The sequence below is a fragment of the Amblyomma americanum genome, chromosome 6 (genome assembly GCF_052857255.1).
Source record: "Amblyomma americanum isolate KBUSLIRL-KWMA chromosome 6, ASM5285725v1, whole genome shotgun sequence".
NCBI lineage: Eukaryota > Metazoa > Arthropoda > Arachnida > Ixodida > Ixodidae > Amblyomma > Amblyomma americanum.
Window position 1 is genome coordinate 157,213,996 of NC_135502.1, and position 20,721 is coordinate 157,234,716.

Genomic DNA, 20,721 nt, shown 5'->3' on the forward strand with positions numbered 1-20,721 from the left:
CCATACAGCATATTTTTACTGAGAACAGAAATTGCATTGACATGTCCTTAGTGTCCCTTTGAGATGCAGTACGTATTTTCTTTTGTGTGTTGTGTAAACTGCAGTTGAATACAACTCAAGAATGAAGTGGCAAATGCTTCTTTATAATTCATCTCGCAAGTTGTTTGCATGGAAGGTACGACAACCTGAGCCAGTCAGGATGGCGCACACTATATAATTGTGTTGCTGCGTGCCTGCCACACCCATTACCTTTTGACAGGTGGCTCCTTTACTGAGAATGAAGGTATACTAGTGTTTAGGCTGTTTATTTCTTCAGCAAGTGACACTTGGTGCCTTTTTATTTTTATTTTTTTGTTTTCAGATTGGTGGAGATGTTCGCATAGCGAATAGGGCATATATGGCCCACTTATCTTTTTGTCATTACCTGACCATATTCAGTTGTATAGTTGTCACGTCACATTTTTTTGGATGTACATTTATTAACTCCATTGTGATCTATGCCCAAGGAAGCTGAGTCAAATGCAGGCGAATCCAGCCACATGTTGATAGAGGTGAAGTGGGAAACACGCCTCTTTTCCGTGCTTTGTCAGCGCATATCCGATTTATATTAATCTGGAGCCCTCCACCATGGCGTCTGCAATAGCTCATCAGAGACATTGTCGTTCTCGTTTTTGCTAATCTCATTGTGGCAGTGCTCCATGTGCCCGACTTGTATACGCATACGTTTAATAGATTACATTGTCCTCTTAACGGGCTCACATCTCATCGTCATCATCAAAACTCCCATGAACACTGCTGGTTGTGTCCTCCTCCTCCAGGCTCATTACAACGCCTGGTTCTTTGAGAGGCATCTGCCACTTCATTCTTAAAATGTATTCGAGAATAGTAAATATGAAGAAATGTAACTAATATTGTATCTGACTTGCAGCTGTGTTGTTCGTGTGGCCTCTGTACAAGCTCTTACTCGTGTGCCATGATATATTATGTTGTGTTTTGTGTATTATGTAGGGTTGTTTTATTGAACAGACGGTATTGGTGATTTCTGTTTGTAGGAGGGGTGTTAAGTATAATTTTTACCTCCTTGTCTGTAACATATTTATTATCTCATGAAAGGGAAAGGCGTTACAATGAAAACAATGCTTAATGTTTCCACTTTTCATGGTGTTTTCATTTTGCACATGGCACCACTGATATTGAAGTAGTCACAAGGAAATTGTCAGTGTACATCAGTGCATGGCTCGAAGAGTTTTTCTAAACCAAATTTTGGATGGAAGATGGTGTTCTCCTTATGAATATCTACCGTCGAATGAGTCCTATTTGTGGTCATGTGTACGTTATGTTTTCAGTGAGAAGGTGGGTACAGAATGTACGTACATGCAAGATCCAGCTGTGTTGAATGTGAAGGACAATGAGCGCAGTGCATGCTGCTGTCTGCATCTCACATCTGAGCTCGTGGCATATGTGGATGAATTTATTTGTGATGATTTTACAATAAGCAGACGGTTATTGCGGGCATTCTAGAACTTGAGGATGCTGAAGGACCGTGCACTTTTGCTTAAAGTTTGTCCTAAAAAAATTCATCATTTGACGTGACAATGCTTGGCATGACAACAAGTTAGGTGGCAAAACCGCTGTGTTGAATAACCTGCAGTTTTGGGATGTTCTGCCTCACCCACTCATAGTTCTGACCTAGTGCTTTGTAACTGCTGCCTATTAAGTCGCTGAAAAAACTTTTGAAGACCTTTAGTGCCCAGTTGGGGCCATCAGCCTCATTCTTCTCTTAGGGCGTGTAAACAATAGTGCATCGATGACGCAAGGGCATCAGTGTAAGCGGGAGACTATATCAAAAATAATTACTCCTCTGAAAAAAGACATCTGAATGTTTATTTTTACAATATTATATTTCACTTTCAGTGATTCGCATGTTATAGACAAGGAGGCAAATTATTCGACATACCTGTCAAGCTTAGGATATATGTATAGGAAGTTTTTGCATCTGCATATTCACTTTGTTATTATTGAAGGCTACTTAAGTCATTTATCCCATGGATCAATGTTTTGTGGCCTCATTATCTATTATGTTTTGGTCGTGTCTTTGGCTTAACTATACTTCATTTCCTGATGGTTTTCTAAAATGTTTTCGAAATGTGTGTGCTTCAGCTGAGATGTAGCTTTGAAACAGCACAGTATTGGAATGCCATACACTTGTTCATACATGTTGCGCTAAGCTGATACAACTTGCAATGGTACTATACTTGGGATTTAACATCCCACCACTTTAGAGGGACCTATTTTCATCAGCTGTGTTCTTTATTATGCGGTCAAGTGCACCGCGTGAAGACAAGATGAAATGTTTCCCAATAAGTTCTTATGAGCCATACAAAAGGCACACATATGAGCTGACTGAGAGACGAAGTGCACCCATATGAGTGATACGGGAGCTGTATATTGGTTCAAATGAGTGATGCGAAAGACACATTTCGGCCTATTTGACTGACACGAAAGCCATATTTCGAATCATACAACTGATATGAGAGACTCATATCAGCCCTAAGAAGGATATGAGGGACACTAATTGCCCATAGAGAGATATAAAAGACACATATCAGTCCATACGAGGCATACGAGGGACACATATTGCCCATACGAGGGATACACAAGACACATATCAGTCCGTACGAGGGATAGGAGGGACACAAATCAGCCCATAAAAGACACATAGTGCCTCATTTGAGACACATACTGAACACATATGATCTCGTATGACCATATTCTAGACATAATTTCATAATGCATCCATATGAGATTTTTCGAAAGAGGTGTCTAGGCATTGCAATCTTGCATGCAGCAGAGGAACAGACTCGACATATCTGGCTTCAAGGTACAAGTACGGGGGTCTGTTTGTGTTTCTACCAGCATACATTGAAAGCCACAGTAACCTTTTTCATAATATCGTCCCCACATTGCACAATGTATTCATGCAGTGAATTATAGTGCTTTGTTTGCAGCAGTATAAACTGCAAACTTTTAAAGAAAAAATCTGACATATATGCGAATGACGTTAAAGAGTGCTGTAACAATTAATGAAGACTTGTGGTGCGTTATGTTCACCAACACCAAAGGTGTTTTTAAAATGCCTTGGGTACAATTTAAAGACAACAGCACAACTCAAAGCACAAAATATCAGCATGTGATGTGCAAACTGGTATATTGATAGAAACCAATGACTACAACATCGTCTTGTCCATAGACACAAGCATACTTAACGGCAAATCAACTGGGAGAAAGCATAAAGTGTACCTTGTCAGAGATATTAAAGCTTTGTTTCTTGTACCGGTTGGCACAGAAATTTTTAAATCAACTTAGTAATGCTGATATTCTGAGAGCTATTCAGCGCCGGGTATGTGAAGAAACTAACAATTATGAGTCTGTGGAATTACAGCCTTCTTCAACAGTAGCCGCTTCCTGCAAAAAGCTTGAGGTTCTTTGCTCTGTTCACGTGACCGCAACCTGTATTTGGACGTCTTTCCCTGGTCCAGTGGTTGAATGTTCTGGACTTCGGTTCACCGTCAAATTCAGCCTTTTACCCGGCCAAGATTTTCTGCTCATCGAATCCCTCGTCCACACCCGTACAGCGTCATCGACGATGGCATCGACACCCACACCGGATTTAAAGCGACAACACGCTGGCTTTCCCTTCAGTGGGCTCGGGAGCAGTGACATCGGCATGCCTCCAATGCTTCGTTTCTTCACTGTGCAGGTTTGTGCTCACAATTCTTTGCACGCAAGGAAATGCGACGATCGCTGTTTACTTCTGTTCCGGTGCCCACGGGCGTGCTTTGATGTTGCTTGTGAATGTGTTTCAATGATTTTCCTGCTTTTGTGCTCTGGCGACATTGAATCTAACCCGGGTCCTACGACTCGCTCCCTTGACATAGACAACCTGCCAGACAATCCGTCTGAACAAATGAAAGTTCTGTTTAAGCTGCTCAAGGATGTACATTGTCGTACGTTGCAAAGCTAAAAAGATCGCTTCGAATTAGCAGCTGATATAAAAGACATTAGGAGTAGTCAGAAGAACATTGAATCAAAGTTAGCTGGCATGTGTAAGAGGCTTGATGAAGTCGAGGAAAAGGCAAAGAAATTCAGCGAAATGGGCCAAGAACTTTCATTTTTAAAGAAATCTGTAGAAGACCAACGCATTCGAAATGATTTGCAGCAGTCTCGCCTTGATGAAGCAGAAGATAGATCGCGACGTGAGAATTTATTATTTAGGGGTATACCCGATGCGCAACAGACTTGGGCAGATACTGAATCTAAACTCCTGGAAGCCTTGTCTAAGGTTGTCGAAGTATGCTCCTCGAGTCCAATTCAACGTGCACATCGCCTCGGCGTTTTTTCAGAAAACAAGTGTCGACCGACCATAGCTAAAGTTTCGGACACTAAAATGAAAGACAAGATATTAACCCTTCGTAACCAATTTAAAACAGATAACATCTCTATCAGTGAAGATTTCTCACCTGCTACGCGCCAGGCTCGAAAAAAACTTTTTGAATTCGGATCTAACCACGCTGGCCCTCGCTCTCTTAAGATACGATATAACAAGCTGCACATCAATAAAAAATGCTTCATGTATAACCCTACCACGGACACTGTTGAAGAAATCGTGGCACGTGCGAATCCTCTGCATTGGAATCGTCTGCATTGGATTCCGTAGCTGGATCTTCCGCTTCACTGTAGAGAATCGCGAGGGGTAGTGGACAGTTGTCATCATCGATATCAGCTCTTTATACTAACGTCAGAAGCCTACTTAACAAGCATACTTCTTTATCTTCTGCCATAGACACATGCTCAGCTGACATTATAGCGCTAACAGAAACCTGGCTCCCAACGCATGTGTCAGATTCCGAAATATTCCATAACCCTCATTGCTATTCGGTATATCGTTACGATAGAACAGCCAAGCGTGGTGGTGGTGCTTTACTTGCCATTTCCAAAGACATTCCATCTTCGTGTATCCAAGTCTTCAGCGAACTAGAACTAATTTTTGCGTCAATAGTGAAAGGTCTTCTCAAATTGGATATTGGCGTCTGTTACCGTTTTCATTCTTATTCGAATACATTCACTACCGAACTTCACGACGCTATAAATCTTGTTCGCGCACGATTTCCTGCATCACCGCTTTTTATACTTGGGGACTTTAATTTCCCAACTATTTTATGGACTGCTCAGCCGCCTTCTTCATCTCCCCCTTCGCATCAAGCTAAGAATTCTTAGAACTATGCGCCACATTTTCGCTAACTCAGTTACAAAAGCCACTAGGACGGTAAATAACGCTTTGAACACTCTCGATCTAGTTCTAACAACTAATCCAGAGTTAGCTACTGACATAACATATCTTCCAGGCATAGGCGATCACGTTCTGCTCAATTTTTGCATTAGTATACCACGTCCGAAAGTGTATAAAATAAAAAAATTATTCTACATTACAAACGCGCCAACTTTACCGCTATTAACAATGAGCTGGGCACTTTTGTTGATTAATTTATTGCAAACTCAGACTACTGCTCTGTCGAGGATAACTGGATATAATTCAAAACAAAGGTTCACGAACTAACTGATAAGTATATCCCAAAGCGCATCGTCACCTCTAATCCACAAGCACCATGGCACATCTCTCACATTAGACGATTATCTAACAAAAAGAAACGTCTATACCGCCGCGCGAAGCTTTCACCATCTAATGCGCGATGGGCGAAGTACAAGTCTGCTTCAGACGCTTACGTCAACGCGATTAAACTTACATAGAATAACTTTTTGTCTGCCACATTGCCAACAATTTTGAAAACTAGTGTTAAAAATTTTTGGCGCGTTATACATCCTGCGAACAACCCGTTAATTAGACTACAAGACACCTCCGGTAAACTTATCCCCAATGATCTTTGTGCTCCCGTGCTGAATGACATATTCGTTAAAGCTTTTCTTCCATTTCAAGTGTTAATCTTAAATTCATACCGCACAACAGTTTCCCGACAATGCCACCCATAACTGTCGATCCACCTGGCGTAGCCAAATTAATCGAATCTTTAAAAAATGATTCTTCACCTGGTTCTGATGCGATTAGCGCTAAATTCGTAAAAAATACTTGTGCTTATAGTTCAGTTATACTAACCAAACTTTTTCAACAGTCACTCGACACAGCAAGCCTTCCTATCGACTGGAAAATGGGGAAGGTGGTTCCACTTCTCAAGTACGGTGGTAAGCACTGCCCTCAAAACTTTCGTCCCATTTCGCTCACCAGCACATGCTGCAAATTACTAGAACATACCATTTTCAAGAATGTCGTTACCTTTCTCGATGAGAATTCATTTTTCACGCCTGCGCAACATGGTTTCCGTCAAACATTCTCCTGTGAAACTCAATTACTTGCCTTTACTGGTAAGCTGTACCGCATACTTGACAACTCATCTTGCGCTGACTGCAATTTTTTTGGACTTTTCCAAAGCCTTTGATAAAGTATGCCATAAATTGGTACTACATAAACTGAGCAATCTTAATCTCGATCCTAACGTCTTTCAATGGATTAAATCTTTCCTTCTAGACCGTTGGCAATTTGTGCATGCTAATAACACCAATTCATCAATTGCTAACGCGCTATCTGGTGTTCCACAGGGATCGGTCCTTGGGCCACTCCTATTTTTAATCTATATTAATGACCTTCCTTCTGCCATATCTTCTAACATTCACCTTTTTGCTGACGATTGTGTAATATTTCGGGAAATAAATAACGTCAACGATACTGACACTCTCCAGTCAGACCTTAATTTGGTGTCAAACTGGTGCACTACATGGAATATGAAATTAAACACTAATAAATGTAAAGCTTTGCGTGTTTCACGGACATCTCACGGTCTTGCTTCGTATTATCTAGATGGCACTCCTCTTGATTGGGTAAAAACATATAAGTACTTAGGAATTCATATCACTCAAAACATAACATGGTCTATTCATATTGACTACGTGATTAATAACGCTAACCGCATGTTAGGATACTTACGTCGCAAATTCTCTACCGCTCCCTCTTTCCTTAAACTTCTACTCTATGAAACACTCATACGTCCTAAACTAGAATACACAGCATCAATATGGGACCCTACGCATGAAAACCTCACATATTCCTTGGAATTAGTCCAAAATTATTCCGTTCGCTTCATTCTTTCAAATTACAACCGTACGGCAAGCATCATAGCCATGAACTCTAACGTCTCACTCCCACCTTTACAATCTCGCCGCAAAATTGGTCGCCTAACGCTATTTCACAAGCTATATCATCACGTTGCGCTTCACAACTATTTCATGTCACCCCCCGAATACATTTCATGTCGCATCGATCAACGCCACAAGGTTGGCATCCCAACATGCCACACCAAATCTTCTTTTCAGTCTTATCTTCCCCGCACATCTGTGGATTGGAACCGCCTTCCCCCCGATATTGCAGCCATTCCTGATAATAAAATCTTTCATAACGCTGTAGCTAATATTGTCTATTCTGAAGTAAGGTGATTGTGTGTTTTATCTGCTTCACTGTATTGTATACATTGTTTCTATACTATTTACGTTTTCTGGATGTTGTTATTTTATTTATTCTGGAGGAAATTCCTTTGTAATACCTATTTTCACTGTATTCTATTTCATTGTTGTTTATCCCAAACCCACTCCCCTCTGTAATGCCTTTGGCCCTGAGGGTACAATAAATAATAAATAAATAAATAAACTCTTTGAGGATTGTTAGACTGTAAAGTAAAATTCATTGACCAAAGTCATTAACTTAAACAAGCTACAAAAGTTGCTCCCAGAGTTAATGAATCTTTGGATATCATTGACGTATTTGCAGTAGCACTAGTTGAATCAGTTTATTACTAGCTGCATTATTGGTATATGAATATATATAGTTAAAGTTCATTTAGCAAAACACGTTGTGGGGCTAATTGCTGAAACATAGTTTCTCGAAGTTCTTATAGGGCTACAAAAAACAAGGTCACAGGAAGAAGTACACTTCTTCCTGTGACCCTATTTTTTTTTGTTGCGCTATAAAGAACTCTGAGAATTCAGTTAAAGCCGTGCCAGCAATTCGCAGTTATATTCTTACCATGATAACTGCTAGCCAATATGACCTACAATATGTAAAACCATCATAACTAACATTTCCAGAATCACGTGCCTTCTATGGTTCTCTCTCTCACAGTTCGTCTATTATAAGTTCTGTTTCATCCGTAATTATAACACCACCTATAAAACACACCATTTGAATAATTTTTTTTGCTAGTGTATCTTACCTTTCATGTCTGTCAGCAGAAGGCGTCTTGGTGCGCCTGTATTAACTTGGAAATAGGGTCGGGATATATGCTGGACTCAGAGGGTCGTGGGATTTCTCACCGTTTATTCAATGGTTGCTGCAGATCTTGCTGTGGTTCGTCGGCTCTCACACGCGCCCGTCTTTTCTGAAAATATTATGACAGAAGCTCGCATAAAAACAGGCATTACAGCAAAAGTAAAGAGATTGGTTTATAGTGGAGAGCTTCAGATTAACTTAGGACCCGGGGTTCAATACAGTTTAATGTTGGGCTAGTTCGTGCTCTGACACCATATCCATCTAATTTAAGAGCACAAGATTGCGTGGTCGCCTTTTCTTTTGTCCTGTCCATTGTTATAAATGAGGCGGTTGTAATGTTTCCTAGGGGTCTAGCTGTCGCTGACATCGTACAGCCCACGGACATTTTTTTTTAAATTTAATTATACCTGCATCGAAACGCCGCCTCCGCGGGCGGGGTCAAACCCATGTCCTTGGGGTCAACAGGAGAAGCCAAATTCACTGCGCTCTCGCGGTGGGAGAAACAGAAAAATGCGATGCGCTGTGCTGCCTCTAGATACAATTAGGTACAAAAAATGGGCGAAGAATCACTGGAACATGCGGTCACAGGTCACAAACGAAGCTCAGAGCACGTACGTGAAAAAGGAGCAGCGGTCTTGCACGCGGTCGCAGTCTGAAATTTCAATGCACGAACACAGAGGCCAGAAACATCAACATGCAGGGGACCAACGCAGCATGTTGCATGCCCTAATCGAAATAAAGCACATTATCACAGAACACTCAATTTCATTTTGAATTCAATTTATTCAGCACCACGTCAAAGTGCCACATCATAGCCAACAAAAATCGTCGGCTTGATGGGAACCGCGCCCCCATTGTAGACAACGGCGGCTGCAGCGGTGCCGCATTTGGTTACACTGAAAAGAAACTCATCAATTCTAGTGAAAAAAAAAGCACTTAAAGACATTCAGAAAGAACAAGCAATTTTATCATGTAGCTTATAGAGCATGTAGACAATCACATTTATAAACTCGTTTTCTAAAGGAAAAAAAATTGATGTCAAGCGACATGCAAAAGCAAGAAATGCAAGGAAAACTGCGATCACCGAAAATACAAGAGTTAAGGAAAAACGCCAGCAAATGCATGAAAAAAACTTTGAAATCAGAAGTGAAATTTATGCTAGGCATCGTAGTTTTCATAGTTTTTTTTGTAAGGGAATGGGGATGGATGTTTAAGGAGAGCGTTTTCTATAGAATATGCGGTAGTAGTGGTCCAAGTATGCTGCTTGCGGAACACCTGCCTTTATTAGAAGAAATGTTTATTGTGTATTATTTATTGCTACGTAATGGAGGCGGTACTTAAGGAACATTTTTTAAAATTCTAACATTTTAAAATGAAATTTTTTTAGCCTATACATCAACGACATTGTCTTGATAAACCCAGACACAAAATTTGTCATATACGCCGATGACACCACACTCTTATTCACTGCACCCACTTCTCACCAGCTATCCGAAGATGGCAATTTCAGATTAAAAAAGCTGCATGAATGTGGCATAAATAGCTCATCAACCATAAATGCAGAGGAAACAAAAGTAGTTCTGTTTAGGACCATAACTGAGGCTGTGCAGTCTGTCCCAGAATTTTTTCTAGGTAACGCAAACATACCCTACATAAAAGACATCAAATTTTTGGGACTAGCCTTAAATGATTGCCTTTCCTGGGGCACTCATACCGATCAAATAAAAGGGAAGCGCTCAAAAGCTTGCGAAGTCCTAAACAAGTAAAGACACGTCTTGCCTCAGGATATAAAACTACTAATATATAACTCATTTCTCACTAGTCATGCAACCTACGCTCATTTAGCATGAGGAACCAAACAGATGCGAATATCATAAAGATATAAATGCTGCAAAATAAAGACTTTCGGAGTATAACTAAGCTTTCACATGACCCGCATGCTACACATTTATTCGTGGAACTCAAAATTGTGCTAGCGAAAAGAGTGTATGAATACATGCTCATGTTTAGTATATAAAAGAAAGACACACGCCACAATACTGCAAAACATTTAAAACTTGAGACTTAATGCAAAAACAAGACATAGCTCTCCACATCCCACCTTGATACATTCCGTCAAACCGTATGAATTACAGACAGCAAAAGATCGAACATCAGATACCGTATATACAAAACAAAACTCTCTCCTTAAACATACATCCCCATTCTCTTACAGCAAAAAATCGAAACTGCAATGCCTCGCATAAGTATCACCTTTTGATGACAAATTTCTGTCAGTGCATTTGCTTCTGTTTTTCCTTTGCCCTTGCATTTTTGTGACCACAGTTTCCCTTGGAGTCTGTGCTTCTGCATGTCACCTCACATCAATTTTTTCTCTTAAGAAAAGGCGTGTTTAAAGGCGATTGTCTACATGCTCTTTATGCTACATGATAAAATAATTTGTTGATGCTCTATGTCTAACACTTTTTTGCTCTCGAATTGATGAGTTTCTGTTCAGTGTAACAAAACGCGGCACCGCTGCCGCCGCCATTGTCTACAACGGCGGGGCGGCTCCCATGAAGCCGACGATTTTTGTTTGCTTTTTTGCCGCACTCCTAGCACAATGATGCGGTGCTGAATAAATTGAAATTGACTGCTCCGCGATAATGTGCTTTATTTCGATTAAGGTATGCAGCATGCTGCATTTGTGCCCTGCATCAGTATGTCCTGGCGTCATAGAGATAGCTTCGCTATGGCTCGAAGCTTAGTCTTCATTTTCCGCAAGTTGATGTTTCTAGGCTGTGTGTTCGCGCACTGAAACTTCGGACTGTACAGTCTGCAAGACCGCTGCTCATTTTGCATGGATGTGCTCTGAGCTTCGTTTGTGACGTGATGACCGCATGCTTCCAGTGACTTTGTGTCCATTTTTTCTTGTACCTAATTGTGTCTAGAGGCAGCACAGCACATCGCATTATCAGGTTTCTCCCGTCGTGCTAGCTCAGATGATTTGTCATTCGGCTGTTGATCCCAAAGACATGGGTTTGACTGCACCCGCGGAGGCAGCATTTCGATGCAGGCGAAATTTTAGAAATAAATGCCCGTGGGCTGTACGATGTCAGCGAAAGTAAAAGACCCCTATGTAACGTCATAATCACCTCATTTACTGCAATAGACAGGACAAAAAAAGACGAACACGCTGTCCTGTGCTGTTAAGTCAGATGGATATAACGTCAAAGCACCAACTAGACCAACAGTAAACTGTTTTGAACCCCAGGTGATAAATTGATTTGAAGCCCTTTACTACGGTGACCCTCGTTGCCTACGTGTCCATAAACCAAATAATCTATTTCATTTTGCTGCAATGGCTGTTTTATGCGTGCTTCTGCCATAATATTATCAGAAAAGAGAGGAGCCAGTGGGAGCCGACCAAACACAGCAGGATCTCCAGCAACCATATTGTAAACGGTGAGAAATCCACCGACCCTCGGAGTGCAACATATCTGCCTACCCTATTTCCAAGTGAATACAGGCGCACCAAGACGCCTTCTGCTGAGAGATACGAAAGATAAGGTACAGTAGCAAAAATTTTATTCAAACAGTGTGTTTTGTGGGTGGTGTTATTAAATATGCGTGGAACAGCCACCGCGGTGGCAAACTAGTTACAGCGCTCGGCTGCTGGCCCAAAAAACGCGGGTTCGATCCCGGCCGCGGTGGTCGAATTTCGATGGAGGCGAAATTCTAGAGGCCCGTGTACTGTGCGATATCAGTGCACGTTAAAGAACCCCAGGCGGTCAAAATTTCAGGAGCCCTTCACTATGGCGGCTCTCAAGCCTGAGTCGCTTTGGTACGTTAAACCCCCTAAAGCCAAACCTAAGTGTGGGTGGAACGGAACTTGTAATGAATGAACTCTGATAGAGAGAACCAAACAAGGCACGCGGTAATACAAACGTTAGTTATGATGGATTTACGCATTGTAGGTTCTAGTGGTTAGCAGCTATGATAGTAGGAATATAACTGCAAATTGGTGCCATGGCATTAACGACATATATCGTATACCAATAATGCAGCTAATATGAAACTGATACAACTTGTGCTAGAGCAAATAGAGCAGTGGTAAGAAAAGAATAATTTAGTGTGGGAGCAATTTTTGTAGCTTGTTCTAGTTCATGGTTTTTCTCAATGTATTTTATTTCACAATATAACCATCTTTAAAGAGTTCTCTGAATCCAGGTTGCGGTCACGTGAACAGAGCAAAGAACCCGCATCAAGCCGTGCGCAGGAAGCGGCTACTGTTGAAGAATGCTATGATTCCACAAATGGAATCATAAGTTTGTGTTTCTTCACATACCAACCCTGAAAAGCTCTCAAAATATCAACATTACTAAGCATACTTCAAAAATTTCTGTGCTGACAGGTACAAGAAACAAAGGTTTGAACTCTCTGGCACGTTAGATTTAATGCTTTTTCCAGTTTCTTTGCCCTTAATCATGGTTTTGTGTATGGACATGTTGCTGTTCTAGTCATTGGTTTCTCTCTTTTTGCCAGTTTGCGCATCAGATGCTGACACTGTGTGCCTTCAGTTCTGCTGTTATCTAGAAATGTTACCCAAAACATTTTTAAAACAATTTTTGTGTTTGTGAACATAACACTAAAGAAGGTTTCATTAATCGTTATAATCGTTATAGCAATCTTTAAAATCGTTCGCATATATGTCAGACATATTTTTTCTTCAAAAGGTTGCAGTTTATACTGCTGCTAACGAAGCACAATGATTCACTGCATAACTACATTGTGTGAAGTGGGCATGAAATTAAGAAAAAAAGTGACTGTGCCATTTAATGTAAACAGGTAGAAACACAAACAGACTCCCAGTGCTTGGAACTTGGAGCCAAATATGCCGAGTCTGTTCCTTTCCTGCATGCAAGATTGCTATGCCGAGACACAAGTAGGATTTGAGCCTGTATGTATATTTGCAACATTTTAATTCCACATGAATAGACTTGTGCCTAAAACTGCATGTTTTCTTGTTGATACCTTTCCGCAGCGCCCCAGTTTATTTATATTCAAGGTTCGTTTATTCCATGTTTATGGTACAAGGTTAGAGAAAAACACTTAGAATACAGAAGGAGGTCGCAAAGTCAGAGACTCTGGACGGAACCTCCTCTAAGAATAATTGTAAAAATGAATTACATACAGCAGATGCAAAAAAAATTAAAGTTGTTGGCATCATAAATGAGCAGTGAGTGAAATACGAGAAATATTGCAAACCCCTATTTGAATGAAAAATGATTATACACCTAATAGCATACAGACCAATACAAAAGACAAATCATTGAATGATATGAATGGTAAAACTAGTACCATATACCAAGTAAAATACCATTAGGGGGATTGTAAAAACTGACGACAGCGGATTTAAAGGCACAGATATAAGATGATTGTAATGCTAACTGGTAACGAGTTTCATAATGTAGTGGCAGTGAGTCGAACTGTTTGCTTCCCATAATTAGTGTTAGGTTTAGAGATTAAAAAGTTAATGTGATTAGCAAATTAGCAATACACTTGTCGTTGCGACGCGGATTTTGATCACTGGTAGTTAACAAAAAAGGAATTAGATTTCTAACAGATTTGTACATAAGAATACATAACTTGTAGTCGATTATTTTGGGCACCGAAAAAATATTGCATGATAGGAGCAGATGAGGAGCATTTGCAGAGTTGTGACTATAAGTGATAATTTGAATTGCTTGATTTTGAATAGTGTGCAGAGAATATAAATGCGACTGATACGTGTTTCCCCAAGATGAAATGCAATACTGAATATGAGGGTGGATGAACGAGTAATAGAGGGAAATGAGAATGGGTACATGGAAATACGGGCGAAATTTAATAATTAATCTAATACCATACGCCATGTCTCGAGAAATGGATCAGATGTGGGCCTGAAATTTAAGATGTTTGTCCAGTACTACGCCTAGAAAGGATACGTGATCAGCTGAAAGTATTGAATTTGAGCCTATGGTAACAGACGGAGTAAAGGTTTGCCGGTGGTGTTGGTCCTGTGATTTCCAGAAACTGGATGCACTGCTTGAAGGCTTCGCGATGATACGACTTGCAGGCGAAGCGATTTATAGAGAAACGAACTTTTATACAGGCTATTTACAGGTGGGTACAAACAAAAGTCAGTATACGGCCACAACTATTCGCGGCTGGCCTAGCCGAGCGCCTGCACAGAGGCGAGGGACACCGCATCCCAACAGTCAAACTGGCGCGCCTCGCACCAGGACCCGGATTACGGAACTCGCTCCGACCGCTCTACAATTGAGAGCGCTCTAAAATGCCCGCTCCTATTGGTCGCCGGCGCCATTTTGAAAAGTTGCGTCGCGGGAAGCTGCAATGGCGTTACGGACAAGAAAAAACGCATGATGTTGAACACCTAATTATGCCCGCGGTTTTAGACTGTTTTTTGCGACCGCGAAGAGTCGGTCTACTGAGTTTTAGAGGGAAAATGGCGGCGGCGGCGGCGTCTGCTGTTTATTGGTGGCGGAGGCGGCAACGTCGGCGCCAGCAACGACGAAGGACGGTTTACGAGGACGCGTATGACTTGCCGGACGAGCTGTTCCGTCGGTTATTTCGACTTGATAAGGAGAAAGTGGAGTGGTTGTGCGGCGAACTTGCAGACGAACTGCGAGGCGTACGGACGAGCGCTTTGTCGGTGCGGCGTCAGGTGCTGTGCGCTCTCCGTTTTTTTGCCTCTGGGGGCTTTCAAGTGTGCGTCGGCAACGAGCAGACCGTCGGCCTCGCACAACCGACGGTGAGCAAGTGCGTGCGGCGTGTGGCTGAGGCCATCTGCAATGTCGGCGCACAGAAGGGATGGGTGCGTTTCCCGGCGCACCCCGAGGAAAAAGCGGCAGCGAAGGCGACCTTCCTTCCCCGCGGCACCATCCCCGGCGTCGTCGGCTGCATCGACGGCACGCTGATTGCCATCAAAGCGCCGCGGGGAGACCCAGCAAACCGGGCAGCATTCTGGAGCCGCAAAGGATACTACGCGATGAACACCATGATCGTGAGTAGACTGGTTTTCTGACCGCATGGGTTCGAAAGCCGCGACCTCGACAGTGTAAGTTCACGTCCAAGATTGTCTGCCTGTGTTTCTCGCAGATCTGCGACGCAGACATGAAGATCCTTGCGGTCGACCCTCGCTGCCCGGGGTCTTGTCACGATGCCTTTTCTTGGCGCTACTCGCGGCTGCGTCGGAAGGTGGAGCACGGGCTGCTGGAGGATGGAGAGTTTCTTCTGTGTAAGCAGCCTATTGATCATCGGGCCACTTCGACAGCACGTATTAAGCTACAGCAGTGACTCTTACTTAAATGAGGCGGGTTATAACATGGATGACATGCAACAGTATGATGTATCGTATTTATTTTTTTGTATTTACTGTTACTGCTGGTGCAGAGGCACAAGAAACATTGTTATAAAGTGAATCGTATTTCAAGCGTAAAACACCAAGGCAGAAGAGGTGTGCACATCGTTATTGTCGTGTAAGACATCACAGTACATCATTAACCTAGAAGGCTGTGCTTACAGAGGTACCCCTTAGTCATGAATATTCTGCATGCCTATGAATTCTGGTTCAGCATACTGGCTTTGAGCTGCTTGATATGAATCATTTATTACATTGGCAACAACACACTTCACTGCAAATTTTGGTCGTGCAGGAGACAGTGGATATCCACTGGAGCCGTGGCTGCTCACACCAGTGTCAGGACATCCTGGTGCAAACACTGCAGAAGGGCAGTACAACGCAGCACACGCCTCAATGCGATGTGTTGTGGAACGCTGCATTGGTGTTCTCAAAAGCCGCTTCCGGTGCCTTCAAAGGTACCGGACACTCCACTACGAGCCGGAGCGGGCGGTGGTCATCATTGCAGCGTGTGCTGCGTTGCACAACATCTGTCTTGAAGAAGCCCTGGCTGCAGACGAAGACGACACTACTGATGACCCTGACAACAATGGACCACCTCTGCTTGCCGGGTACTTGGCGGGGACAGGATCCCGCATGACCTACCTGCGTGGTAGAGCCATGCGAGACCGTATAATTGGCCTCTTTGGCACAACCCGTCCGCAGAGGCAAGCACACCTGCAGATGGTGCGGCGACAGCAGCAGCGGCAGCAGCAGCGGCAACAGCAGCACCACCGGCAGTAAGCCCTAGACCATCTGGCAGCTGTGGCTGCAATGACTCGCCGTGCTGGCGTGGCGAGTTGTCGTAGCCACTCTTGCTACGGGCAGTGCCATTGCCCTCTGTTAGTGCGTGAGCCCCTGTGTGATATGATGCCCTTGGCCACTGGTAGCCACATTCCAGCATTTGTAAATTACTTTTTCTTACGTGTGCTTGAAAGCCTTCAGTGTCAAGATATGAAGTGCGCACACCAACTGCTGCTCCACCGGCAGTGGTCACCAGTACGCCTTTCAGTGCATCAGCAAGCTTGCCGCACAGCTACTGCACTTTCTCCTTCTCAAGTCGAAATACACGCCGAAACAGCTCGTCCAACAAGTGAAATGCATCCTTGTACACCGTCTTTCGCCGTTGCTTACGTCGACGTGCCCACTTAGGCAAACAGTTGCTTGTGGTCACTATGTGTTTGTTGAATGTGCACGAGGAAAAAGTGTGGTGTGGAGACTGCTAGGCACCAGTAAAGCATTTGTTTTTCCACCACGTTTATTCATTGGTCACAATAATTTTTTTCGCCACAGCTGTTCATACTAGTTTCCCAACTGTAACACACAGCAGGGAAACAAAAGCATGCAGCATCAACAGTGATTTGCATATGCCTTGTCGAGTGCTGCGCAGAGATTGCACTAGAACAGTTGTATCTTACACTGTGTCCAAACGGGCGAGTTGGCTGTACATTTTTAAGGCGAACAGTGCGAAAGACATAGCCGGAAAGCAGAAGAAACACAGGATGAGCACGCGTCTTATGTTTTCTTTGCTTTCCGTCTAAGTCTTACGCGCTGTTTGCCCTTAAAAAAAAGCTTCATTTTGACTGCCAGCTTGAATGCTAGTAATCACAGGTTTGGCATGTTGTGCATACTTGTAGGCCCGATGCAGCCCTGGTTTGCACTTTGCTGAAACACATTTCATAACTGGTGGAATGCACAGCAAGTGCTACACAAGACATTCCTCTTTGTAGGTTTTACTGGACTAAAAAACCATGTCACGTGTACAAGACACACGAGTATCACAGACGATGATGCCAACATGGCTGCGTTTGAAGTTGTAAAGAGACCCACAAACGAGAGCCATTAACATTTTTGCATCATACCTTTAAAGGGGAAGCTTAAGCGTCCCCCAAATTTTTTTTGCCTGCATTCAACACTAGTTCAAAAGTGACTTTGGACGAATGCTGGCAAGCCTCATTTTTCCTCGGGTCTACTGAGGATAGAACATGTTACAATGCACACAATGGACACTTTACGGAAAAGCAGGAAAAGTAATGCGAAAAAAAAACGACTCAGGAACATGCAAACAACTTTAACAGACACAAAATCGAAGTGTTCAAAATTTATCCAGAATCCCCATGTTATGATGCCCTTCATAACTACAGTCACTTCAGAACAACTTTGCCCCACATATTGCACTTGCCCACATATTGCAATGTAAGAAAACAGGCACTAGAAATTGCACCTTGTGCACCTGCCACAGCTGCAGGTAAACATTTGAAAGGAATGGAAAATAAAAGAGTATAGGAGGCTTTCACACCTGGCAGAGCTTAAATTACATAACTGGAAGAAAATAAACAGTGTGAAGCATCCGGGCCTGCATAACTTACAAGAAATAAAAAAATGATGCTATGGCACATGGCAGAGATGATGTTGAATAAATACAAAAACAGAAACCTGACAGAGAAGCAGACAATGTAAATAAACAAACACAGAAAACAGAAATTTTAACAAGCAAACTAAAAATAGTTCAATGAGTCTGCACCTGGCAGAAAAGTAAATAATGTTCTTGAATAAATATAAACATATGAAGATGTTCTTTCATAAAAATAAAAACAAGCAAATAATGCACATAAATATGAACAATTCAATGTGGTGCAGGTGGCTCAAGCTGCTTTTGTAAGATTAGCGTCAGTAGGTTCACATTCTGGATGAGCAGCTCTTGCTGACCATTTGACGCCTGCACAGCATCTGTCACCTCCCATATGGCCTGCATGTAAAAATACTTCCAATTACAAATTATTACTGACAACCAATTTTGAGACCTCGCTTAAGCTTTATGTAAAATTTCAGGTGCTGAGATATTTTGGACAAAGTATGGCTGTAGAAGACTCGTGTCAGTTTCATAAACTCAGCTGTCCCAACCACCTCCCACAAGAGGCGTCAAAACAGAAGTAGAGGTGCTCAAAAGAGAGCACTGATATTTATGCTTCAGGTGACGGCTTCGACTCTTCAAAGTGCAGTGTGCGCAGCGAGTACACACCTCCAGCATGCTTTGCTGAAAAGCAGCGTCCTGGCGGTTCCGGGCGTCAGTAAGGGAATCCAAACGATGCGATTCATACAGCATCTGGCGCAGCACCTTATTGGCCCCATCGTCTCGCCGTCGCTTCCCAAGAAGGCTAGGCGTGGCACGCGTTGAGGGCTGCAGTGGAGGCTCTGGTGTGTGCTGCTGTGAGGGCTGCGGCGAGGGCACCGGTGTAGCTGTCGGGAAAAAAATGCTCATCACGTGGTGGAATACGCAAAACATTTGGTACAATGTGTTAGAGGACTTGACATAAATATACAGGACAGCAATCTTGGGCAGCATTGTAGTAGCATACTTCATGTGCACATTTGCTAGACTGCTAGGAGATGTCACAGCCTCACTGCAAGAGAAATAAACATTCTGCACTGTGTGGCAAAGCCAGAGAGAGATAGTTTTGTGTGTACTGTAGAATCACTGCAGTATTTTGGCTACTGCTGCAAATGCTGCCAGAGAGTATAGTGCTATTACTTTCAATCAGCTGCCAGAAAGGGTAGTATGGAGCTTGAATAATGGAAAGCCAACTCACGGTCTGTGGGGCTCCGTGTGTCTTGTCGACAACTTGCTGAGGCTCCCCGTTCATCTCCTCTGCGGTAACAGGGTAAAAGGTGCGGCTGATTGGTACTGGCAAACCATGAAACTAAAAGAGCACTAGCAAAAGAGAAGCAATCAATAATGCTCAACCACTTGTCTATGCATTCCTGCACCTCCTCCGAGACTAAAATACACCACAGATGGAATAAACAGTGCTAGCAAGGCGCAAGGCACAGACATCATGTTTTTAAACGGCCGACCCCTTGTTGTTGACGCAAGCTGGATCCACAGCTCGCGCTTTTCAACAGCTGTGTATGAGTTTGTTAGATCGGCAGAAGCCCGAGCCAAGAGCGGATGGCTCTCCATGAACTCTATTATGATAAGCTCTTGCTCGCTTGGCATTCTTCGTGTTGGCGCCATTTCGAGACTATAATTCCCGCTTAGAGAATTGCAGCAGCGTACACAGCGGGGAAAACAAACGGAATAGTTTCTGCTCCGCTTTTCGAAAGCAGGGAATAACAGGGAAAAACCTTTGCTCTGAGTTAGGGCTAATATATTTTTACAGAAACATATGCGTGTGCTGCGCTGCAGCAACTTATAGCACAGTCAAGAACGACCGAAAACGAGCAAGGTTGTTAGCGTGCGCCCAACCGCCTTGCTTGGTTCTTGCTCCTTCCCAACTGAATCATTTGTGCCAGACGTTTATGAAGCCAAAAAAGTTGATTTTATCCAACAAGCCGTGCTTCGTGGACGCCTTGTATTTGCTAAAGTGAAAGAAACAGAACCCAAATCATATGCTTGGCATGTGGCATCTTTAAACCAATAACACAGGCTTACCTCAAGTTGTCTTGGTCGATTTTCGGGCCCGACGTTTCGTGCAGGTTCCTTTCTGGAGGCCCGTGACCTTCACTGGCTTCGATAATTGTTATCCGCTCACTTTGGACAACCAAATAGAACCTTGATTCCAGACGACGCGTAAAAAAGCAGGAACTAGCCGTGGGATCAGCTGTTTTCTTGAAGGCCGCCATGTTCAGTGTTTACATCTGCCAGCGCGCCCTCATGGCAACAAAACTTACCCACGAAAGCAGTTATTTGCAAAAGTAAATGTCCTTCTTGTTTTACTTCATGGCAGTGAGAGTGAAATACACTTTTATGAAAGAATAAAACAATATTTATTTTATTTGCTGCGTGTTTTTATAAAAAAGTTCGCATACGGCCCCTTGCCGTGAAAATAGGCTTCTTGTCGTTCAAATAAGCGCTTCCGGGGCGGCACCCTACTAGCCATTGGTTGAT

General features: G+C 42.9%; 1 protein-coding gene across 1 annotated transcript; it reads right to left on the minus strand.

Moving 5' to 3' along the window:
* Positions 1-18,374: 18,374 nt before the first annotated feature.
* LOC144095579 (uncharacterized) lies at positions 18,375-20,456 on the minus strand. The gene is made up of 4 exons (XM_077629263.1): positions 20,266-20,456; positions 19,424-19,482; positions 18,856-19,073; positions 18,375-18,582 (listed from the first exon to the last, which is right to left on the minus strand). The coding sequence occupies exons 1-4, from the start codon at positions 20,454-20,456 to the stop codon at positions 18,460-18,462; spliced, it is 591 nt and encodes a 196-aa protein (XP_077485389.1). The 3' UTR covers positions 18,375-18,459.
* Between the last annotated feature and the right edge of the window lie 265 nt (positions 20,457-20,721).

Bases quoted from the DNA above. Each gene is read 5' to 3' on its own strand.
- LOC144095579 (XM_077629263.1), bottom strand. From the start codon at position 20,456: ATGGCGGCCTTCAAGAAAACAGCTGATCCCACGGCTAGTTCCTGCTTT. The intron at 19,074-19,423 runs GTGAGTTGGCTT...TTTTCCCGACAG, and splicing joins CACACGGAGCCCCACAGACC to CTACACCGGTGCCCTCGCCG. The intron at 18,583-18,855 runs GTGTGTACTCGC...TTTTACATGCAG, and splicing joins TTCAGCAAAGCATGCTGGAG to GCCATATGGGAGGTGACAGA.